General features: G+C 43.9%; 1 protein-coding gene across 3 annotated transcripts in view; it reads right to left on the reverse strand.

Moving 5' to 3' along the window:
- The window catches only part of LOC123764296 (T-cell immunomodulatory protein), a 74,417-nt gene extending 48,549 nt beyond the window's left edge, over positions 1 to 25,868 (reverse strand). Inside the window, exons 1-4 of one of the 3 annotated variants that reach the window (XM_069339117.1) lie at positions 25,732 to 25,822; positions 21,510 to 21,646; positions 10,059 to 11,576; positions 7,599 to 9,425 (exon numbers count right to left, since the gene is read on the reverse strand). In XM_069339117.1, the coding sequence (XP_069195218.1) occupies positions 8,910 to 9,425; positions 10,059 to 11,354 (1,812 nt within the window). In that variant the 5' untranslated portion in view covers positions 11,355 to 11,576; positions 21,510 to 21,646; positions 25,732 to 25,822 and the 3' untranslated portion in view covers positions 7,599 to 8,909. Of the gene's footprint in view, positions 1 to 7,598; positions 9,426 to 10,058; positions 11,577 to 21,509; positions 21,647 to 25,731 lie in introns of those variants that run through there. The other 2 variants (XM_045751910.2, XM_045751885.2) reach the window with 2 other exon arrangements.

Genomic DNA, 25,868 nt, shown 5'->3' on the forward strand with positions numbered 1-25,868 from the left:
GAGATTATTGCTACCACAAGTCGAACAAGTGGATAGAATTCCCCTAAAAGAAACAAGCAAACGAGCATGATGTCACACATCGCCGCGCCGCTGTCTGCGCAGCTCCCTCCTCCCCGAGAGGGGGAGCCTCAGACCCACCGCGCCAGCTATCCACCATCAGTTCTGAGGCTGGATGTCAAAAAAAGTAAAAAAACGCCGACCGGAGGGAAGAAGAGAGGGATGCTGGAGAGCCTCCGGGTCTCACCCAGAAAATGGAGTTTCATTACATTCAATGCTGGTTTTGTAGGGGGAGACCCTACGGCTCCCCGGAGCTAACTACCCACAGAGTAAAGTAGAAGGACTTACCTGGGATGCGATCGCCGCTCACTCTTCAACTCTAAATCGAGACAACTGGCTGCAACCGCCGACCCAAACCAACACAGGCCCGACAAGGCCCAGGAACATTTATGAGATAACGAGCAGCCAGAACCCTGTTCGACCACCAAAATCCCCGCGCCTGAATGTCAGCCCAGGACATGTTGTTAAAGACGGCGGCAAGAGCCGCAAACTTGTGAACATCATGGGTGCGGTGATAGACCGCAGGCTGGATAGCCTTAAGAATTCTGCGGATGACCTGAGAGACCCGCGAACAGGGAAGGAGGGAAACCGGATCAACCCAAAGCGCATCCCCAGACACAGAAGCCGTGGCGCGCAAAGAACAGCAGAGGGCCACAATCGGACACAAAACATGATGTACCTCCGACCTAACCAAGCAAGCAGCAACAACCCAAGGACCCCTTCAGAAAGCAGCAGTCGCATTCTGTGCCAGAGAAGAAGGAGACTTACTGCAAACAAACAAACCTATCACCACGACCGAAGGAGCAGAAACCCCTGCGCCGGAGGAGAGCATGAAGCTCACCAACCCGACCCCCAGAGGCTAATGCCAACAGGAAAAGAACCTTCAAGAAACAATCCTGAACCGAAGGGGCTACTACAAACCGAGAAGAAAGAAAAGAGAGCACTTGTTCCAAAGACCAGGACGGCTCAGGCGGTGCATGAGCAGGCCGGAGGTGAAACAACGCACGAGACAGCTTGCGAAACGGCGCAAATGTAACATTAATGCCGAAAGCAAACTGAAGCGGCTCCGCAAGCAACGCACAATACGAGGCGACAGTATATGGCAAGATGACGGCCCCGAACCGCCACAAGAGAAGGACAAGACCACGCCAACAAAACGCAGTTACCGAAGAAGGGACAAAAGGAAAAGGAAGGACCCCCAAAAAAACCCACACTGCCGCCAAGAAGAAGCACGCAGGTGGGACACCCTCAACGAAACCACCCGAACACCAACAGAAGGTGAGAGACTCGAGGCAGAACTGAACCAGCCCCACCATGGACCATGTGAGCCTATGAAGAGGCGGAGCCACAGGAAGATCTCGGGTGCGACCACCGAGCCCGCAGAGTCGGAACCCAAACCGGCAAAGGAGATGGAACATCTGCCATATAAAAAAACTCCCCAACGCCAGCGAGCCTGCCAGGAGATCAGAGACTACGGCTCCGATGCGAGACCCTAGAGAAGGGACACCGCGGGACCTTGAAAATGACAACAGGCAGGGTAAGCCAGGAAACCAGGAACCCAAACCTGGCAATAGGAGAGTCAAAAGGCACAAACAAAACACACAACAATGTGTAAGATAAAACACAAGAAAAAGGACCAGAACAGCCCCAGCACCAGCGGCCAAGGACAAGAGTGTAGAAGGAAGATGTTGAACGAAGAAGACAAGTAGCAAACGGGAACGAAAAGTTACGCCAACAACACAGACGCTGGTCAAGTCCCAACACAAGACGAAACTGAAACAGGTGCAACGGTATGCCACCAGGCTAGTACCCAAACCGAGGGGTACGAGTTACGAGGAGAGACTACGGGAAGTAAACTTCACGTTACTGGGAGACAGAAGAGCTAGAGGGGACATGACCACCACATTCAAGATTCTCAGAGGAATTGATAGGATAGATAAAAACAGACTATGGAACCCAAGGGGCACACGCACCAGAGGACACAGTTGGAAAGGAGTGCCCAAAGCCATAGAGACGTCAGAAAGAAGTACTTCAGTGTCAGAGTAGGAGACAAATGGAACGCACGAGGAAATGATGTGGTAGAGGCCAACTCCACACACAGAATCAGGTGTAGATAGGATAGAGCCCAGTAGGCTCAGGAACCAGTACAGTAGTTGAATGACAGGTGAGAGGTGGGACCAAAAAGCCAGAGCCCAAGCCCTGCAAACACAACTAAGTAAGGACAACTAGGTAAATACAGAGGTCATGAAGACGTCTGGTGAGTGACAGGTGAGATGCAGGACGAAAGAGCCAAAGCTCAACCCCAGCAAGCACAACTAGGTAAGGACAACTAGGCGAGTACAGAGAATCCAACATGAATGGAAGGGCAAGGCCAGGCACTGCAAGATGGGCAAGGAATAAGTGACCCAGATAAAACCACAAAAAACAGGGCAGTGATCCCCCTTGTATCAAACAACACAGACGAACACGGAAGGCCCCAAGAAGAAGCACGCAAGGGCCAAACAAAAATGCCACAACCAATCCCCAACACGCATCCACAGTATGAAAACTGCAGCAAAACGTCACTACACAAGATCCTGACACAGTAACATTTACCTCATAACATCCACCCCTACCAATGTACCTCGTAACATGATGGAGGTGGGGTCCCTTGTTTGACTCAAGCATGGGTTGGACATGCATATGAGTGGGACTGGATGGGCACAAATAGGAGCTGCCACGAATGGGCCAATAGGCCAACTGCAATCACCTGTGTGCTGATGGTCTACTCGTATCCAAAAATCACGAACCAGCGCCTGGCCGAAGGAGATGCCAGACCGCATAAACTCACCTGCAGAACATAGGCACAAACGTGTCACGACACAATGCAGCCGAGAAGATTCCGGGAGCACCGCTAGGGAAAGAAAGCCAGAGCCGCACACGCAGGAGAAGAGTAGGGTAGAGGCGAAAGAGGCGCCGCACACCCATAACACAGGGAAAACCCTGTGTCCTCCCCATAGCTGCAATCCAGAACACCCCCAGTAGCTACGGGGCACGGCCTGGAGAATGGAGAGGAACGAGAGGCGAAGCACCCGAGAGAAAAGGACACAAAACACCAGCACTTATGCACACCACCCAGACCAAAACAAACTCCCACTGTGCATGCGCAGGACACGAGGTCCAAAGGCACCAACCAGGAGTCTGAAAAGAAAACGAACAATGCCGAGACAGAGCACGGAAAGAAGTGTACTACAAAAAGAATGAGACAGGACCAAAAACAGAAAAGAAGCACGGAAGAGGACCAACAAGCCCGAGAAAGGACTGGAAGGAAGCCAGACCGGAAGACAACAGATGTTCCAATAATACGGGAAGAAGCGAAAACCTTCTTGAACCTTCGAGAACACACAGAAGCAAACACTAAGCACGAAGGCACAGAAAAGCTCCCGAAACCAAAAGACATGCAGAACCCATAGAAGAGGGGAACATGAAGGAAAAGTCCCATTCCAAGGTAGAAGGGTGAATAAACGGAGAAGAGAACCCACCGCCAGGACGGAACGACGGACCCAAAGAACAAGGAACCGAACATGGGATGGACCGATGCCCAACAACTCGTACGGAGAGGGGGAAAGAAAAACCCCACTCCCGGAACCACAAGACCTGCACAGAGAGTAGAAAACCCCGGCGGGGTCCAACGTGGCCCGAGACCCCCCAAGTCAGCCCTTCTCCAGCCCCGGCAACCCATACGGCAGGCCCCGGTGTCCAAGCCGTCCCCCCAAAGCCCCAGCCTCACAAGAAAAAGTCGGGGCAGCCGGAAAAGTACTAAAGAAGGGAGACCACTGGCAGATTCATACCACACGGCTGGAGGAACCGGCTCGAATGCCTCCGTCGCTATCCCGGAAGGGGAAATCCCCGAGGACCTTCTCCAAGTACTGGAGAATCACTCCTGGCTCACGCACCACCTAGAAGACAGTCACCACACACTAGGTACAGTGCTGAAACAACCACCGGAGCCAGAGCACACGACCTCAGCCTCTAGCATTAGCCTTAGAACTGATAGTGGATAGCTGGCGCAGTGAGTCTGGGGCTCCCCCCCTTCTCCCTCCCGGGGAGCTGCGCAGACTGCGGTGCAGCGACGTGTGACGTCATGCTCGTTTGCGCGTTTCTTTTAGGGGAGTTCTATCCACTTGTTCAGTTTGTGGTAGCAATAATTTCACCAGCATAGGGGTTTGTTTTGGGATGCTTACCTTTCTAGGTGCCTGACCCAGTCAATGGCAGACATAGGAGGTTTCCAATCACACGGGGATTTCTATAGGCCATTGCTCCCTTTGCCTCTCTGAGGGGGGGTTCAGGTTCTGGCTTGTGGTCCCCGGTAGGCCCACAGAACTCCATACACATGACTGATGCCAAAGTTTGACATTAGCATTTCAGCCTAGTAAGCTCCAGGGGAGCCGTAGGGGCTCCCCGCACAAAAATCCTGCGTCTAACAAATTTGACATGGCACAAAATAGTGATATTGTACTGTCACCATAGGCGGGCTTTCTTTCCTTAAAAGGAACTGACAGTGCTGGTCGGTGTCTCAAAATTGCCCAACAGTCACAAAGAGGAACTACTGTATGACTCTCATGGTTCTCAGTCTTCATATTCAAGAAATATTTTACTGATATGAAATATGCAATTAAAGACAAGATATCTTTAATATCTATTTTTTATTAAAGTTAAAACATTCCAAATAATACAAAATTAATATAATGAAATTAAAAAAACTACAATAATAAATTCAATGCTTCAGTGTCCTTTCAAAGACAAGCATTACAAAATGACTATCACTGAACCCTAATCTCTTTGGCATAATTTATTCCTATATTAAATTAGAAATACACATTATGTATTTATATATAACACACCAAAACCTGCAGCCGCCCTCCTCTAGTTCTTCAAAACTAAGAGAGGGGGGAACTATCAGGGGAAAGTGTCAAACCATTATGACTATACAGCACTGGGAAGGGGTCAGGATAAGGATTTGGAATGGGGTGGAGGGGGGGGGGGGAAGGAATGGTGCCCAACCACTTCGACAGTCGGGGGTTGAACGCCGACTGGCATGAACCGAGACCATCGCTCTACCGTCCAGCCGAATTCAAATCTAAGGAAAAAAAAAAGGGGACTGAGGAACGTGGGACGAATTAAATCAATAAAATGGAGTCTCCATTCCAGACCTGCCTGGAAAAAGGATCATCTTTCCTAGCCTCAGTCCTCATAATGTTCCAGGAATTTAGTCCTGTTGGAACTCGGTCCGTCCCATCTCTGACTTGCATACTGTGCATCAAAGAGAGCAAAATACTGTATACACACTCATACGTTCACAACACAGAATGAGCCAACGAATACCAGTTTGGTTCATTCCATCTCAACATTAAGAGTAGATATGACAAGAGGAATTAAGGTCAGGAGTCAATGTATTGGACAAAAGGCAGTTGGAAAGGGGAAATGAAGAGCCGATGGTTCAATCCTCAAAAAGGACAGAAACGATTAGGCATAATTCCTTTCACCTGATGCCTCTATTCACTTTGTAGAATATTTTCCATTTTTTGTAAACTAATAAATTATCACCTAAATAATGAAACACTCTTAGTAACATGAGCTAAACTGAGTGCATGGTAAAAATCACAGAATCTTTGTTTATGGATGATAAGGTTCCAGAGTTTAATTTTTTTTTTCCCAAGGACATTCCTAAGTGAGCCCTAAGCCTCTGGCTGGCTAAATAGGTACCTGGGAGTTAGACAACTGCTGTGGGTTGCATCCTGGGAAAGGTCAAGACACTAGTTGGCCTACGAGAGGACCTCAACCTCGATAATCCTAAGTAATATACTGTAAAGACTTCCGAGTCCCCAACAACACGAATTATTTTATGTCCCAATGAACAATATGATGATCGGATAAGGCTCCCTGAACCCGTGAGAGTTTAGGGAGGATCCAAGACCCAATATAACCTTTTAGACTACCACCATTTGCTAATTAGGATAACAGCATCAACATAAGGAAAAATAGCAAAACTGGAAGCCCTTCCGATCATTATACACACGCACGATACATGGGAAGCTAATTCTGGGCTATACTGCCCCAGGGGGCGAGAGATCTACCTCGGATCAACACCTCCGAGCTATCATACATCTGGTGCAAATATGCTCTCCAAGTTTCTAAAATATTTGAATTTTACATTGCATTAAATTAATTTGAATTCCAGTGTACCATGTTGCATTATTAAAGTGTAATATTTAATTTTTTATATTACAGTATCATTTATTTTGTTGTGTAATATGTGTATATTTCTCCACCCCTGAAATGTATTCTATTTTATACTGAAACAGCCAAGAAAAATACCATACATATATTTCTTGGTTTAACATGAGGTTAGTGGGGAAAGCATCCCTGCGACGAACCAGTAGCGTACTACACCGTAGCCAAGTACAGTGTAGTGAACTTCTACGCGCAGGAGGCGGGGCCCCTTGACCTTACCTTGAGGTGCTTCCGGGGCTTAGCGTCCCCGCCTCCTGGTTGCTGGACTGGTCAACCAGGCTGTTGGACATACGACTGCTCGCAGCGTGACGTATGAGCCACAGCCTGGTTGATCAGGTATCCTTTGGGGGCCCCAACACCTGTAGCTCTCCCCCTCCCCAGTTGTCACTGATAGCTAAGGGACAAGATGGCCAAGTTGTTTTTTTCAACCAAAAACAAAACCAATGTTGCAGTTATACTACAACAACAAAGCAAACTGACCATTCATTAGGATAAAGACTCCTCTGATTTACAACGATACCTTACATGACCATCAGGAGAGTCACGGACAAGTCGCCAGCTTCCTGTCCCCGTCAAGGCCACTAAAGATGGCGGTTAAATTCCTATAAATAACAATATTTGAAGACTAATCTACGTAAATAAGCATTTTCTGCTAAATATACCAATCTCTTGAATATGTCCAATACAGTATAAGAAAGTTTGGTCAATTCCATTTAAAACAATGCTGAATATCACAGACTAGAAACGGAAAATCTTCGATGGAATTTGACCCAAACATCAATCTTCATTCGGGTGTGACACAGTAATTATACAAAAAAGTACTAAGGCTGCAGGGCATTGAACACTGACTGTGTCACAGGATATTAAAAAAAAAAAAAAGTTTCTGGATATCATTCACTCTCACAATAAAAGAGCAGAAAGCCAAGCAATTTCGAAGTCAAAATCACCGAGGATATTATCAAGGGATATCATATTATCAAGTATAGATTATACTCGACTAGATTTCCTTCACTAATTAAAAAGACAGTGCCAACCCTGCCGGCATGTGTGTGTAGAAATATTATGTGGCCAACAAAACACTAATTTCAACTAGAGAGCTGGGAGCTGTAAGACCTCTTCCTATACTTTACACACTACACGGGACACCATGAGCATGGCTCTCATCCTGTAACTACACTTAGGTAATAACACCTTAAAATGCCAAATGCTGCATCATGTTCCAGCTATTTTCCAACATTTGCCAATGGCCATTTTTCATTCCTTCTCTATTGTTCTCCTCTCACATGCAGCATGTCAGACATTATCTTTAATAAATTGTCATCCACACTAATCACTAATTCCTCTGAGCTTCAGTAGTAGTCAGGGGAAAGTAAAAAATTCCAGTTTGACAGCAGTAGTTGCTTCTGGAAACTTTCCTTATTTAAGACTACTCAATAGCTCAATCGCTAGAGCTTCAGCCTCACACGTGTGGGGTCCGCGGATTGAGTCTACTAGAGCCCAGGTGAATGGGACTATCTTTAATGCACCCCCTTACCATCCATCCCCCTTATTTCTGTAGCCCAAATGCATGTCTGCAACAGCCCATACAAGCAGTCCCCAACGAGCGATGCGGTGGAGGAGTGTGACGTTTGCTTGTTTCCTTAAGCTTGGAGGGAGTTCTGCCTCTTTTTTCGTTTTTTTCTTGTACAGTAATTTTCTTACCGTGTGGGGTTTGTTTTGTTATGCCTACCTTTCTGGGTGCTTAACCCTGGTCGATGGTAGACAAGGAAACCCCCAACCACAGGGGAGTTTTCCAGGGCCATTGCTCCCTGCTCCTCTCTGAGGGGGCCAGGTTCTGGCTAGTGGTCCATGGTAGGCTGAACTCCATAGACTAATGCCCCGGTCTAATGTATCACATATTAGCCCGATAGTTCCAGGGAGCCGTAGGGACTCCAACAGAAAAGTCACCGAAGAGTATGAATTCAGCAAATACTGGGGTTCCCTAGTCAACCTGTCTTCAAGGCTAGGCTCATCCTAGAAGCAGTCAACCCTTACACACATTCTTCAATTTTAATGTACTATGTATTCAAAATCTGTACTTTCTCACAAATGAATTATTAAAATTATTATACATTATAATTTTATAAATAGTTAGGTGTAGGTTGGGTTAGGTGTTTAGGTTCTATTGTCAATTACTTGGAAGAAGCATTTAGAAGTGTGATTCAAACAGAGAACGCAAGTGCAGCACTGTTCAAGAAAAGCTCATATAGCAATATACATACCATACTTTTATATTCTAATGAAAATATTTAACATGGAGGGGGGGGGGTGTTAGAGATCTAGCTCTGGTCCACACCCATGTCAACACACTCTGTAAGTCTGTCTTACATTTCCCTGTAACACTGTGCCGAGTCTCACCTTCACTATGTTTAGTGACCTCGTGTTATTATCACACCAATTACCTGCACACCCTTATTAAAACGCAGAATATCAATACTGTATGACGATACTTAGTTGATACAGTAATAATGTTCCCACACAGTATCGCACACAATACACAAAGCACGACCCCTTTACCTATGGTAACAAGATGGACATAACTACATAGCATCAAAATGGAATTTGTGAGCATCCTGTTGCTTTTCTCGCTTGTCCTGCTGCTTCTCTCGTCGATGAAGAATGCCAATGATGGCAGCCACAAAGAGGCAAGTGCCGACTAGAGCTCCTGCCGTCATGAGCATGGCTTTGCTGGGGGTTATGAAGAGCTTGCTCACCCAGCGGTCAGGATACTCCATGGGATATGGAATCACAATCAGCTGAGAGTTCGGGATGATCTGTGTAAAGCTGCTTTTGAACGTTCCGGATGTGTTTCCTCTTGGGATCCCAACCTCCATCACCTCCACAAAATTCCAGTTGCGCCCCAAACCAAAGACCGTATACGGAAGCTGAAGTGCATAGTGCGCCGACTGGAGGAGCTGCGTGGCTCTCGAGCGCTGAGTGCTCCCTGTTGCTGTAGTTATGGAGTATGTGATGGATGGGCCAGGTTGGTTAGTACCATAGGGAATGTTTTTTAGCGGACAATCATTTCCATAACAACGCCCAGTGGGAATCAGTACCTGGCATGGAAGAAAACCTTTATAAAAACCTCCATAGCTATAAACATGCACGGTTTTCTATGCCACCTAACCTAATTAATATTTTACATTATATTTACAAAAGTAAATAACATTTAACAGAATATTGTAACTATAAACTGTAGTTTTTGAAACTGCCTCATCATAGGACAGACGGACTTCTATAAAATGTTGAAATAAATATCAATACCCTTTAACGAAGGCTTTCAATCCTGCAGTACATGAACATCATCATATTACTAAATATTTGTGTCCCTTTCAAACCCCAAATACAGTACCTATTGAAGTGAATACTTAGGTGATGCCATGGTTAAAACAAAACAAAAAACATAAAATGTATGCAATCGAAACATGAAATTATAGTTATCATGACACTAGAGAACATAGTATTTGGGCATCACGCACCAACAGCTACTTGGTTGCTCAAACCTTGCACACTAATTTACATACATACAAACCCACCCTCCTAGTTTAAATTTTCCTCCTTAAAAAAAAATAAGCAGGTGCAAATTTGTAATATTTGAAATGGCAAGAAAAAAAAAGGAGGCCCCACCTGAATAGTATTATAAAAACATTCATTCAATGACAAGCAGGCAAAATTTCTCTTCAACTCACCTTCACAAAGACAGCATCATATTCAACAGGATCCTTGTAGACATTGAGATGGTACGTTCCATCGGCCGCCTTACACACCAAGAGGACGTCAAGTGTGCCGTCCTCTTGGAAGTCACAGAAGGTACCCAATACTGTCTCACCAAAGTCTTTGAACAAATCCCACTTGGGCACAAACTTGCGAGGGTGCTTGCATTTGTCATCCCCACATGCGACATTTTCCATCAGGATCACTTGAGCCTTCTCATTTTGGTCGAGGAGAGTAACTAGGAAATCGGGGTAACCATCGAGGTTATAATCACCAACACGCAAAGTGATTGTGTCTGAATACCTGTAAGATTTGGTTGCTTGTGGAGGGTATCCCCATGTGTTCCCTTTTGGGTCAACAAAACTAACATCCAGTTCGACCCAGCCTGCTTTGTTTGACGACTGAAAATCATAAATAAACACAGAACTTTTTCCACATTTCGCATCCATACAAACTGGTACTATTGCTTCAATGTCCCCATCCAAGTCCACATCCATAAACGAGGTCTGGCCAATATGCGTCATATTTTTCCATGGTGTAATAGTCTCATTGTAAATGTAAACACCATTGGAAATACTCCAGATCTCAAAGTTTTTCTTAGTCGTGACCCAAAGGTCAGCTACTAGGTCACTGTTAAGATCAATAAATGCATGTGAACTTGGTTGTTTAAGTTCTGAATGACTGTCATTATACTCAGCCATAGGTTCAGCCTTTGGTGATTTTCTATCTGGACCAAATATCCAAAAAGTTCGCTGACCTGTCTCATCTTCCCCAAACAAGTCTGGAATCATATCACCATTAACGTCCATGACCAAAGGTTGTCCCCGTAGAGTCAGCAATGGGGCCTTTTCTGAGCCACATTCTAGTGTCATATTAAGGAGGTTACCCCAAAGGACAAAAACCTGGTAATGGGGTGCCACATTCTTGTTGCTCGACACAAGGAGTACATCCATCTCTCCATTTCCATCAAAATCGCCAGGTACCAAGCTTTTGATGCTGAGGGATTCGTAGGTGCACGCAGGCCCAGCATTTGGCTTTGGTTCCCGCATAAGTGGCTGTTCACTGTAAGATATTAACACTTTCATGTTTTTCCCATCTTCTGAGACCACAAACAAGTCTGTTAACTTATCAGAGTTAAAGTCTCCAAAGGCAGCAGGCAAGTATTTGGTGTTGCCACCGAACACGAGGTCCGTGATGTTGAGTGCCCACGAGGGCAACACAGCCACACACAAGAGTGTAAGATGACACGCCAACACTTTATATCCTCTCATTTTGCCGAGATTCACTTTTCACATTTAACATTCAAATATAAGCCACTTGGTATAACTTTACCAACAAGTTACAGTAATTATTCAGAGGCACACTGAGATAAGTCTTTTTAATGTCTATATTATTATTTTCATCCAACACTCCAGTTTTTATTAAGAGCAGTAATGGCCAAGGCAGCTATTTCTGCTGGTGAAACTGATGCGTCTCTCCCCTCCTCAGCTTGCCTGTGAAAGAAACATCACATAAGGCCACTGCTTAAAGCTTGGCAATCTTAACCTTGGTGATATCATGGAAGCAAACTTTATAGTCATTAATCCTTGAATTAATCAGGACTCAGAGCCTGTCAAAAACATTATAGAAAACGTAATCTGCACAGACTCGTAGGCAAACTGTATAAAATACGTTTGATATTGGCAATTTTTTTTCTATCATAATTTAGAATAATGAAGCAGAGACTTATTATGGCCTCTCAAAACATTACAGGAAATGCAATCTGCACAAACTTGATAACAAAAATTACAAAATATGTATGATATTTACAATGTTAGTTTTTCCTTCACCTCGTAGAATAATCGTCTAAGCCGAGATAAACTTAAGTCTTGTCCAAACCACAGAAAAAAAGGGCCGCAATAAATCGACAGTTTCCCGATCACACCCAACAACGACAGAAATGTTAATCCCTTTATGCAATGCATATCTAACATTAGAAACCATATTATGAATTCTCAAAAAATATATAAATAACTTGCACAAAGAAATCTCAGTATTGTGATGTATCAATGACAAAATTGGAAGGAGCTATGAAAAGAATTCAAACCTGCACACTGTTGGTACTCTCAAATGCACACCTTAGACCACCACATCACAACATGGTGAAAACAACCACGTCATGGTGTAGTGACCTAAGGCGTTGTGCTTGGGAGAACACTGCGTACAGGTTCGAAACTTATAAATAACTTTCCCTCTGGATATACATAAGACATCCCCCCCCCCCCCCCCGCACACACACACACACACACACACACACACACACACACAAGTGTGTTTGTACAAAATGAAATCTTCAGAGAACCAGACACAATAAGAATTCCAGAGAACAACATAGAGCGGATAGAGGTGTCTAGAGTTGAAGTGGAAAATATGCTAAAGGAGCTCGGGAGGAACAAAGCAGCTGGCCCAGATGGCGTTTCACCATGGGTTCTGAGAGAATGTGCATCTGAGCTCAGCATTCCACTTCACCTGATCTTTCAGGCATCCCTGTGTACAGGAATCGTAGCAGACGTGTGGAAACAGGCTAACATAGTTCCAATCTACAAAAGTGGCAGCAGGGAAGACCCCCTCAATTATAGACCTGTATCATTGACAAGTGTAATAGTGAAAGTATTGGAAAAGCTAATCAAAACTAAATGGGTAGAACACCTGGAGAGAAATGATATAATATCAGACAGACAGTATGGTTTTCGATCAGGAAGATCCTGTGTATCGAATTTACTCAGTTTCTATGATCGGGCCACAGAGATATTACAGGAAAGAGATGGCTGGGTTGACTGCATATATCTGGACCTAAAAAAGGCTTTCGACAGAGTTCCACATAAGAGGTTGTTCTGGAAACTGGAAAATATTGGAGGGGTGACAGGTAAGCTTCTATCATGGATGAAAAATTTTCTGACTGATAGAAAAATGAGGGCAGTAATCAGAGGCAATGTATCGGAATGGAGAAATGTCACAAGTGAAGTACCACAGGGTTCAGTTCTTGCACCAGTGATGTTTATTGTGTACATAAATGATCTACCAGTTGGTATACAGAATTATATGAACATGTTTGCTGATGATGCTAAGATAATAGGAAGGATAAGAAATTTAGATGATTGTCATGCCCTTCAAGAAGACCTGGACAAAATAAGTATATGGAGCACCACCTGGCAAATGGAATTTAATGTTAATAAATGTCATGTTATGGAATGTGGAATAGGAGAACATAGACCCCATACAACCTATATATTATGTGAGAAATCTTTAAAGAATTCTGATAAAGAAAGAGATCTAGGGGTGGTTCTAGATAGAAAACTATCACCTGAGGACCACATAAAGAATATTGTGCAAGGAGCCTATGCGATGCTTTCTAACTTCAGAATTGCATTTAAATACATGGATGGCGATATACTAAAGAAATTGTTCATGACTTTTGTTAGGCCAAAGCTAGAATATGCAGTTGTTGTGTGGTGCCCATATCTTAAGAAGCACATCAACAAACTGGAAAAGGTGCAAAGACATGCTACGAAGTGGCTCCCAGAACTGAAGGGCAAGAGCTACGAGGAGAGGTTGGAAGCATTAAACATGCCAAAACTAGAAGACAGAAGAAAAAGAGGTGATATGATCACTACGTACAAAATAGTAACAGGAATTGATAAAATCGACAGGGAAGGATTCCTGAGACCTGGCACTTCAAGAACAAGAGGTCATAGATTTAAACTAGCTAAACACAGATGCCGAAGAAATATAAGAAAATTCACCTTCGCAAATAGAGTGGTAGACGGTTGGAACAAGTTAAGTGAGAAGGTGGTGGAGGCCAAGACCGTCAGTAGTTTCAAAGCGTTATATGACAAAGAGTGCTGGGAAGACGGGACACCACGAGCGTAGCTCTCATCCTGTAACTACACTTAGGTAATTACACACACACACACACACACACACACGGCAGGGAAGTAAATGAAATGTATGTCAAATTTTTAAAAATATACGAGGAAGGCATACAAACATTCATACCAAAACAGATAGGCAGGGCCAGAAAACAGGATTGGTTCGACAGAAATTGTGAGAGGGCCAGAGACCAAAAGACACAAAAATGGAATCAGTATAGAAAGAGGCCAAACCCCCAAACATACCAGCGATACAAAGATGCGAGAAACAACTATACGGCAGTAAGGAGAGAGGCAGAAAGAAATTTTGAAAAAGGGATAGCGGATAAATGTAAAACAGAACCGGGCCTATTCTACAAATTCATAAACAACAAATTGCAGGTAAAAGATAATATCCAGAGGTTGAAAATGGGAAACAGATTCACGGAAAATGAAAAGGAAATGTGTGAAACATTAAACGAAAAGTTGCAAAGTGTGTTTGTACAAAATGAAATCTTCAGAGAACCAGACACAATAAGAATTCCAGAGAGCAACATAGAGCGAATAGAGGTGTCTAGAGATGGAAGTGGAAAATATGCTAAAGGAGCTCAGTAAGAACAAAGCAGCTGGCCCAGATGGCATTTCACCATGGGTTCTGAGAGAATGTGCATCTGAGCTCAGCATTCCACTTCACCTGATCTTTCAGGCATCCCTGTGTACAGGAATCATAGCAAACGTGTGGAAACAGGCTAACATAGTTCCAATCTACAAAAGTGGCAGCAGGGAAGACCCCCTCAATTATAGACCTGTATCATTGACAAGTGTAATAGTGAAAGTATTGGAAAAACTAATCAAAACTAAATGGGTAGAACATCTGGAGAGAAATGATATATCAGACAGACTGTATGGTTTACGATCTGGAAGATCCTGTGTATCGAATTTACTCAGTTTCTATGATCGAGCCACAGAGATATTACAGGAAAGAGATGGTTGGGTTGACTGCATCTATCTGGACCTAAAAAAGGCTTTCGACAGAGTTCCACATAAGAGGTTGTTCTGGAAACTGGAAAATTTTGGAAGGGTGACAGGTAAGCTTCTAACATGGATGAAAAATTTTCTGACTGATAGAAAAATGAGGGCAGTAATCAGAGGCAATGTATCAGACTGGAGAAATGTCACAAGTGGAGTACCACAGGGTTCAGTTCTTGCACCAGTGATGTTTATTGTCTACATAAATGATCTACCAGTTGGTATACAGAATTATATGAACATGTTTGCTGATGATGCTAAGATAATAGGAAGGATAAGAAATTTAGATGATTGTCATGCCCTTCAAGAAGACCTGGACAAAATAAGTAGATGGAGCACCACTTGGCAAATGGAATTTAATGTTAATAAATGTCATGTTATGGAATGTGGAATAGGAGAACATAGACCCCACACAACCTATATATTATGTGAGAAATCTTTAAAGAATTCTGATAAAGAAAGAGATCTAGGGGTGGTTCTAGATAGAAAACTATCACCTGAGGACCACATAAAGAATATTGTGCAAGGAGCCTATGCTATGCTTTCTAACTTCAGAATTGCTTTTAAATACATGGATGGCGATATACTAAAGAAATTGTTCATGACTTTTGTTAGGCCAAAGCTAGAATATGCAGCTGTTGTGTGGTGCCCGTATCTTAAGAAGCACATCAACAAACTGGAAAAGGTGCAAAGACATGCTACTAAGTGGCTCCCAGAACTGAAGGGCAAGAGCTACGAGGAGAGGTTAGAAGCATTAAATATGCCAAAACTAGAAGACAGAAGAAAAAGAGGTGATATGATCACTACGTACAAAATAGTAACAGGAATTGATAAAATCGACAGGGAAGACTTCCTGAGACCTGGAACTTCAAGAACAAGAGGTCATAGATTTAAACTAGCTAAACACAGATGCCGAAGAAATATAAGAAAATTCACCTTCGCAAATAGAGTGGTAGACGGTTGGAACAAGTTAAGTGAGAAGGTGGTGGAGGCCAAGACCGTCAGTAGTTTCAAAGCGTTATATGACAAAGAGTGCTGGGAAGACGGGACACCACGAGCGTAGCTCTCATCCTGTAACTACACTTAGGTAATTACACTTAGGTAATTACACACACACACACACACACACACACACACACACACACACACACACACACACACACACACACACACACACACACACACCAGGTTGGCTAACATAAGAACGGCCTTTAGAAACTTGTGTAAGGAATCTTTCAGAACATTATATACCACATATGTCAGACCAATCCTGGAGTATGCGGCACCAGCATGGAGTCCATATCTAGTCAAGCATAAGACTAAAATGGAAAAGGTTCAAAGGTTTGCCACCAGACTAGTACCCAAGCTGAGAGGTATGAGCTACGAGGAGAGACTACGGGAATTAAACCTCACTTCGTTGGAAGACAGAAGAGTTAGGGGGGACATGATCACCACATTCAAGATCCTCAAGGGAATTGACAGGGTTGATAAAGACAGGCTGTTTAACACAAGGGGCACACGCACTAGGGGACACAGGTGGAAACTGAGTGCCCAAATGAGCCACAGAGATATTAGATAGAATTTTTTTAGTGTCAGAGTGGTTGACAAATGGAATGCATTAGGAAGTGATGTGGTGGAGGCTGACTCCATACACAGTTTCAAGTGTAGATATGATAGAGCCCAATAGGCTCAGGAACCTGTACAACTGTTGATTGACAGTTGAGAGGCGGGACCAAAGAGCCAGAGCTCAACCCCCGCAAGCACAACTAGGTGAGTACAACTAGGTGAGTACACACACACACACACACACCCATCTCTGTTTGTACAACTGGCATATAGCTTTAAATGAGTTCCATCCATTCGTGACAGGGACATTGACAAAAATACCTTTTATTGGATTTTCCAGCCTAACTAATTTCTAACTATTGGCCTTGTCCTTCCTGCAGCTCAGTTTCATGCTGCAATTTATCCACTACTTTCAGCCTGTGTTTTACTCAGTGAACGCTGCCATTGATTGTGTTAAAGTACATACCGCTACCAAACATTTTTGGTTGTAAGTCTTTTATTTATACCCATTTTCCTCAATGTTTACATCCATCTTCACTAAGCTCCCACAATGATGCACTCAATATGTCTCTACACACTCCTAATGTATAGACCCTGTGGTAATACGTGAGCACAGCCACACGGAAGGAAATGTAAAACACACAGTAACCACACTAAAGTTTATTTTCCGAATAAACTGAAGACATTAGAAATACACCGCAAGCCAAGAGTCAGCAGCGGCGGCGGCAGCTCGCAAGAACACCTTCGGGGGCATGTTGGAGACTGAGCCTAGAGAGCTCCTCCTAGTGCTTGTCAGAGGGGGTGAATGAAATTGTCATCCAGCCATTCTGCATTTGTATGATGCCTGGTTTACCTAGTTTACCTGAGAGTCAGTTCCAAGAGTTCTTCTACCCTCCCCAAGGCTGGCCTTGATATAATTTGACATGAAAGTCTGTCGCTTGAAGCGGTCCGTAGAACTGGGTAGGTGTGATCGTGTGGAGCAAAGATGGGCAAGACCTTGGGGATGGTGTTCTTTTCCTACTGGTTTGGTTTATTATGGGCCCATGGGCAGGCTGTGTGCTTTAGTCGGATTTCTATATATGTACTTTATACAGTATATCAATTTTGAATTAGTTATCTTGAGATGATTCTTGAGGTTATCTTGAGATGATTTCGGGGCTTTAGTGTCCCTGCGGCCCAGTCCTCAACCAGGCCTTCACCCCCAGGAAGCAGCCTGTGACAGCTGACTAACACCCAGGTACCTATTTTACTGCTAGGTAACAGGAGCATAGGGTGAAAGAAACTCTGCCCATTGTTTCTCGCCAGCGCCCGGGATCGAACCCGAGACCACAGGATCACAAGTCCAGTGTGCAGTCCGCTCGGCCGACCGGCTCCCTAGTAAACAAGGGGACACCGACTCAGCTTTGCTTACAAAGTGCAGTACACGCACACATTCAAAGTTGTACTTCTGTAACATTCGTTGACATTTCATTTAACAACTGTCGCAAAATCTTTTAAAAAATACGGGAAATGGGTCAATGAAGATTCTACTAATATCAAGTCCAAGAGGAAATATTTTGAGCAGAAAGAAGTCTTGTGCACTCTGAATATAATGATAGCAGAACACCTGTGTTCAAATTTCGGTTTTCAAGGATAGGAAGCCTGTAGTACTTAGAGTAATGAAGGTCCACCCCTCTGCACCCCCAGGCCAACTACTGAACTTCACGGCGATGCACCCCACAACAGTCTCCTAGAACATCCAGGTACCTATCTACTGCTAAGAGAACAGAGGCATCAGGTGTAAGGATACAAGTCCAATCATTTTATTCTGGCCAGGAATAAACCCTGACGAACGCTTGGTTGTGGGTCAACTGTGCTGACTACTGAGCTACAAGGATGAAGCAAAGTATATTGATGCAGTTTTGGAAAAAAAAATCTCCACTAGCAAGTTTATTTGTGGAGAAAATAAACAAAGTTGAATATAATGAAACACCTCTTTCTGGTCGAGCCTCAGTGGCTCCCTGTAGCTAGCTCACTGAAGTAACTCCATACACGAGTCACATCGGCCCTCGGAGTCCATATTGCCTACCAGAGACCAGACGGAACCTGGCTTCCCTCAGAGAGGTGCAAAGGGCAAGGGATCATTACGATTACCCTCGCCAAGGTTATTTTTTTTTGGAGGGTGGGGGGTGGGGACATCACACCTAGATGTGTCAAAAACCAAACACCAAGGGAACATCCTGGAAACAAGTGTTCTGCTTTGGAAAGGTAGAACATTGAAGTGGTAAGCCCAAAATGCCCTACGTAACGTGCCTGCCCCCAAGTGGACTCGTCCAGGCCTGATCAAGCCAAACAGCCCATGTGCTCCTGTCCCTCGCATTATACCATAGTGATGCGCCATTAGTAAAATATTTTTTAAATAACTTTTTTGTTTTCATAGTAACTTTGAACATTTTTGGCCAAGACTATGTCTGGTAGCAGCACCAATGGTTCTAGAGGTGTTAAGAGGAAGAAGATTATCCTAACAAATAAAGACAAGTTACTTGTTATACAACTTTGTGAAAGTGGTCGGTCGACACAGAAGGCAAGCTAAACTTGATTCTTATATGGTAAGAAAAGCAAGCAAAGCGCCTTCAACCAGTGAGGCATCACAGGCAAGCCAAGTGCCTTCAACCAGTGAGGCATCACAGGCAAGCCAAGTGCCTTCAACCAGTGAGGCATCACAGGCAAGCCAAGAGCCTTCAACCAGTGAGGCATCACAGGCAAGCCAAGAGCCTTCAACCAGTGAGGCATCACAGGCAAGCCAAGAGCCTTCAACCAGTGAGGCATCACAGGCAAGCCAAGAGCCTTCAACCAGTGAGGCATCACAGGCAAGCCAAGAGCCTTCAACCAGTGAGGCATCACAGGCAAGCCAAGAGCCTTCAACCAGTGAGGCATCACAGGCAAGCCAAGAGCCTTCAACCAGTGAGGCATCACAGGCCAGCCAAGCGCCTTCAACCAGTGAGGCGTCACAGGCAACCTAAGCGCCTTCAACCAGTGAGGCATCACAGGCAAACCAAGAGCCTTCAACCAGTGAGGCATCACAGGCAAGCCAAGCACCTTCAACCAGTGAGGCATCACAGGCAAACCAAGCGCCTTCAACCAGTGAGGCATCACAGGCCAGCCAAGCGCCTTCAACCAGTGAGGCATCACAGGCAACCTAAGCGCCTTCAACCAGTGAGGCATCACAGGCCAGCCAAGCGCCTTCAACCAGTGAGGCGTCACAGGCAACCTAAGCGCCTTCAACCAGTGAGGCATCACAGGCAAACCAAGAGCCTTCAACCAGTGAGGCATCACAGGCAAGCCAAGCACCTTCAACCAGTGAGGCATCACAGGCCAGCCAAGCGCCTTCAACCAGTGAGGCGTCACAGGCAACCTAAGCGCCTTCAACCAGTGAGGCATCACAGGCCAGCCAAGCACCTTCAACCAGTGAGGCATCACAGGCCAGCCAAGCGCCTTCATCCAGTGAGGCATCACAGGCAAGCCGAGCGCCTTCAACCAGTGAGGCATCACAGGCCAGCCAAGCGCCTTCAACCAGTGAGGCGTCACAGGCAACCTAAGCGCCTTCAACCAGTGAGGCGTCACAGGCCAGCCAAGCGCCTTCAACCAGTGAGGCATCACAGGCCAGCCAAGTGCCTTCAACCAGTGAGGCATCACAGGCCAGCCAAGCGCCTTCAACCAGTGAGGCATCACAGGCCAGCCAAATGCCTTCAACCAGTGAGGTGTCAGCAGCTGGCAGTCAAAACTAACTTTGCTTAATGAACTGTAAAGTAATGTTAAGTATTAATTTTAGTGTTGTGTTAGTATAGGTTACGTAAATTGTCAAGAATTCTTAACTTCAAGATGTGTGGCATCAATCAAGAAGACGAACAACAACAAGGTAAGTTGTGGTTTCTAGTTGAGTATTTTATAATTATATGTGGCAAGGCAATTCAAATTATGTTTGTGGTATAAAAAATAGTTATAAATGGTCACCTTTGAACTTTTGAGGTGAAAAAGTACGTTAATCCGGAAAATGTGATAATCCGGCTGGGGGGCCTTCCCATATAGTCTGGATTAGCGAGTGTAGACAGTATTGCGTGCATATGTTCACTACAATGCTAAAATATTAATATCGTTTACACCTTACCAGATATATTCTGTAAAAAGTAGATTGGAAATGCCCATATCTTTACCAACCTGTATGTTGGTTAAGGTCAAGTTGATTTGTAAGATACCTTCAGCAACAGTCTGCAGGATAGGATAATTCCTGAAAAAGACACCAACCTCTTGGATTGGACGGTAGAGCAACGTCTCGCTTTGTGCAGGTCGGCGTTCAATCCCTGATTTAATGCCAACTGGATTGAACGTCCAACCGTCCAAGTGGTTGGACAGTGCTATATAGTCTTAGTGCTATCTAAGTGCTATATACTTGCAATTACTTGGTACTTTACCCTGATAGCTCCCTCCTGAAAAAGACTAGAATGGCTTCTAAAGTAGATGAGCCCTCAACACCATTCAGAGATAAATAAAACTATGTTAGTGCAGGGTGTTATCAGCAACAACTTGCCCAATCATTCAGTTCCTGTGGATGACTTAAGTCTTTCTGACTATCATCTTCATTTACCACTTCATACAAATGCATAGGTTTGACCTAACCAGAAACGTACGACCTTAAGCAACCCGCCAAACCTATCAAGGTCAGTACACAGAAAATGTCCAAATTACAGTGCTGTCCATTTGAAAATCACTTTGAATTTTTAAGCACATTGTATTTTTAATTGTACGGTTTAATCTATTAAAAAATTAGATGTATTAGGCAAGAGGACGGGATGAAAGAGCCTGGATTCAAGAGTGGCCAAGCCCTCAACATCATCCCTAAGTACAGTATAGTATCCTAGAGACAGTCTACAATACAGCAAAAGGCAAACAAAAAATAAGACTCACAAACACGTAAGCGCCAAGCTGCGTCACGACGGCTATGTTGTTGTCCTCAGACCAACTCACTGGAGACTTAACCAAGACTGAGATAGCAATGGGGATACCCTGAACCAGTTGCCGGGTTTCAATTTTTTCCAGCATCCCTGTCAAGATGAATAAGGTAAGATAAGGCAATTATGAGGAGAAAGTACTAAGTTACTATAAAAAAAATATAGCACCTGCATTTAATGTCTGATGCAGTACAGTATAAGAAATTCTTAGTCTTAACCCTCATACTGCTCTGATCTGCATTTTCCCTTTATGTTTCCTTATTTCATTTGTTCACTATATTTTAATCAGGCACACCTTGATGTAGTACATTTAGATAGGTAAAAAGTTTAGGGTTTAAAGTGGACTCTTCAAGTGCTTGAAAAGTTGACCGAAGTCACCAAAGGCTAGCTAGCTAACACACTAAAAAATGCTGGACGTCCTGCATTTTTTAGTATGTTAGCTAGCCTTAATGAGGCTCCCTCTGCACGAGTAGGCTTCAGTCGGTTCTTTCAGCAATTATAAAAAAAAAAAAGCCTTTGGAAGATATATATGTAGTAGCAACTGCATACTGTAATCTGAAACTAATGACCTTATGTGGATGATATTTCTGTGAAACTTGCCAACTACCACATTTCAACTGTTGACGGTTCAACCTAGCCATCAGGGGAAGCTACTTGTAGTTGGTTCCTGGAGTTGTTTTACTCCCACAGTTTTACTGTGTGCCTTGTGTTATGCCTAAATTATACCTGGAGTGAGTTCTGGAAGTTGGTACTGAAGTGCTACTGAAGGAGAGAGACTAGCATAAAAGAAATTTATATTTTCTTGGCTGGTTCAGTGATGGTGGATATGAAAATAAATGTTACTCATCAATATTGGAACAAAGATTTTGTCATATCACCCCCACCCAGAGGAGGGGTGGGCCCTCGCTGCACTCTACCCTCCATCCTCCCAATATTGCAAGGTTATCTTGGGTAAGATTTAATTGGTTAGGACCAGTATGGTTTGTGGTTTTGGTATGGTTTTATGTGTTACGTAAGATATAATGTATGTAGTCAGATCAGGTATGGTTTTATGTGTTACGTAAGATATAATGTATGTAGTCAGATCAGGTATGGTTTTATGTGTTACGTAAGATATAATGTATGTAGTCAGATCAGGTATGGTTTTATGTGTTACGTAAGATATAATGTATGTAGTCAGAGCAGGTATGGTTTTATGTGTTACGTAAGATATAATGTATGTAGTCAGATCAGGTATGGTTTTATGTGTTACGTAAGATATAATGTATGTAGTCAGATCAGGTATGGTTTTGTGTGTTACATAAGATATAATGTATGTAGTCAGATCAGGTATGATTTTATGTGTTACGTAAGATATAATGTATGTAGTCAGAGCAGGTATGGTTTTATGTGTTACGTAAGATATAATGTATGTAGTCAGAGCAGGTATGGTTTTGTGTGTTAGGTAAGATACAATGTATGTAGTCAGATCAGGTATGGTGTGTGGTTAAGTCAGGTACCATCATACTTTCCAGCAGACAGGATGCACATTTTGGGTCCACCACCACCCAATAATATATATATTTTATATATATATATATATATATATATATATATATATATTTATATATATATATATATATATTTTTTTATATATATACAGAGTTCTCAAATTCTTGAACAGTCACTAGCACGCATAGCATTTAAGGCAAGTCCTTAATCCTATGTTCCCGGAATAGGACCCCGCCAAATCGTTTAACAACCAGGTAACCATTTTACTGTTGGGTAAACAGAGGCTGTCTATAGTTGTATTGGGCAAATATATTGCAGTTGCATGGGCAAAACAGTATGTTATCATCTATAAAACCACTTGAACATCGCTTTCATTAAATATATGATGAAACATACTAAAATTCATCATTCCACAAAATAACTTTGGAAAACGGGTGCGTATTAGACACTGGAAAATTTGATGCTACGTGGTTAGGTTTAAACCAAATTTATGTGGATAAACGAGTAAAATGGCTATATAAACAAACTCTTGCCACCTCTCAATACAACATTTAAAAGCAAATACAACCAACAACTGTGATTTTGTTTCTTTATACATTGGATTTAAGTTATAAGTTGAGGGTTACGTTATAAGCTTAAGGGGTCTCTGTAGTCCAGTTGGGTTCATTCTCGACTCACAATCAGGAATCCCAGGTTCGAATCCTGGGGGGTGGGACTGAAATGGTTGGGCACGTTTTCTTTTACTTATTGCCTCTGTTCATCTATGAGTTAATAAATAAGGTTGATAAGTACCCGGAAGTTATACAACTGTTGTGGGGTTGCACCCTAAGGGGAAGGGGGCAGTAGTTGTACCTTGAGGACTACCTCAATATAACCCTAACATACATTATTATATACACAGGCTGCCTGTCCTTGACAGAATTTACAGTCTCCGTGATGTAGTGGTAAGACACTCGCCTGGCGTTCCGCGAGCGCTTTGTCATGGGTTCGTATCCAGGCCGGGGAGGATTTACTGGGCACAAATCCTTAACTGTAGCCTCTGTTTAACTCAACAGTAAAATGTGTACTTGGTTGTAACAACGATTCTTCGCGGCGGGGATCGTATTCCAAGGACCTGCCCGAAACGCTACGCGAACTAGTGGCTGTACAAGAATGTAACAACTCTTGTATATATATACAAGAGTATATATATACAAGAGTATATATATACAAGAGTATATGTTATACTTGTATAACAACTCAAAAAAAAAAAAAAATTTACTGTATACTAAAATAAACTGGGAATCTACTTGATGACCAAACCATGCATCAGAAGATGGAAATCTTCTTTAACTAAGATGATGCCATCTTCATCTACTCCCCATCTTGGTTCAACACCCAACTTTGCAAAGCTCGGCACTTTAATTGCCTGGGGTCACAGGGGATGGGAACAGATTTTAATTCTTTTTTTTTTGGGGGGGGGAGGGAAGTCCAATTTTCCAGGTAGCTCTTCAGGTGGGGACATGGTGTCCGGCACCTGCTTCATCTAGAGATGCCAGGAGTTGACGGTTATACCACCAGCATACCTGGAGATAGTTTCAGGAGTTCTACTCCCCGAGCCCGGCCTGGGGCCAGGGTCTTGGAGGGGCTCCTCGTGTGCCCTTAGAGTGTGGCAGGCATCTGGTTCCTGCTCTGCCAGAGGTCATTGGAAGACGTTGCAGAATTTTGCTCAATTGGCTTAAGAGTATTAAAGGGGCCTTCATTACACTGGCTTTAGGCTTCAACTTTGTTTGGCTACCCTGAGATCACAGGATGCCTGACACCTTTAGCACCTGACAGGGAAGAATTCCTGAGACCTGGAACTTCAAGAACAAGTGATCATAGATTTAAACTAACTAATGATGCCAAAGAAATATAAGAAAATTCACTTTTGCAAACAGAGCGGTAGACGGTTGGAACAAGTTAGGGGAGAAGGTGGTGGAGACCAAAACCGTCAGTAGTTACAAAGCGTTATATGACAAAGAGTGCTGGGAAGACGGGACCCCACGAACGTGGCTCTCACCCTGTAACTACTCTTAGGTAATTACACAAGACCGTTCGCCAGTAGATTTTAAAAACCTAACTAACCTTGCCAAAACTTACCTTACCTCACCTGACCTCACATAACCTAACCTTACCCAAACCAACCTTACCTAACCTAAACCCAAATCAATGTAACCTAACCAAGCCAAACGCCTCCCCTCCCCCCGGCCCCTGACCCCAGCATCAAAGGACAACCAGGTATAGCCACCAGAGGGATGACTTATCTAGCCTGCTATACGACTATCACCACGACCCACCACATCTTCCCTGACATATCCTTCACACATAATACCACAGAGTTACCCACCCCCTCCACCGCCCAAGAACACTAAACCCCTTTCACAAGTACCTCAGGCTGCGAGCAGCCGCGTCAAACAGCCTGGTTGACTAGTCCAGCAACGAAGAGGTCCAGTCAACGACCGGGCCGCGGGGGTCGCTGAGCCCCGGAATCACCTCAAGGTAACCTCAAGGTAACCTCAAGGTACACAATATTCCAGACACGTCAAACAACAAGCAATCACCCTCAATGCCTCTCCTTACAAGCTGTAACGATTCGCAACGACCTATAAACCATACATACATACAATAACACTTTGGCCTATACTCATGGCTTACATCCTCCATACCTGTCAATCTGGAGGAAAAAATGACCACTAAATTCTGGTAACTCAACACCACACCTCTCGGGCCCAGCTGATATCTGGAGCGTGGTCGCTTACACCACGGAGCCGCGCCACGCTAGTCACAGTTACAGAGGACGGAC

This window comes from Procambarus clarkii, chromosome 5, assembly GCF_040958095.1.
Source record: "Procambarus clarkii isolate CNS0578487 chromosome 5, FALCON_Pclarkii_2.0, whole genome shotgun sequence".
Taxonomy (NCBI): Eukaryota; Metazoa; Arthropoda; class Malacostraca; order Decapoda; family Cambaridae; genus Procambarus; species Procambarus clarkii.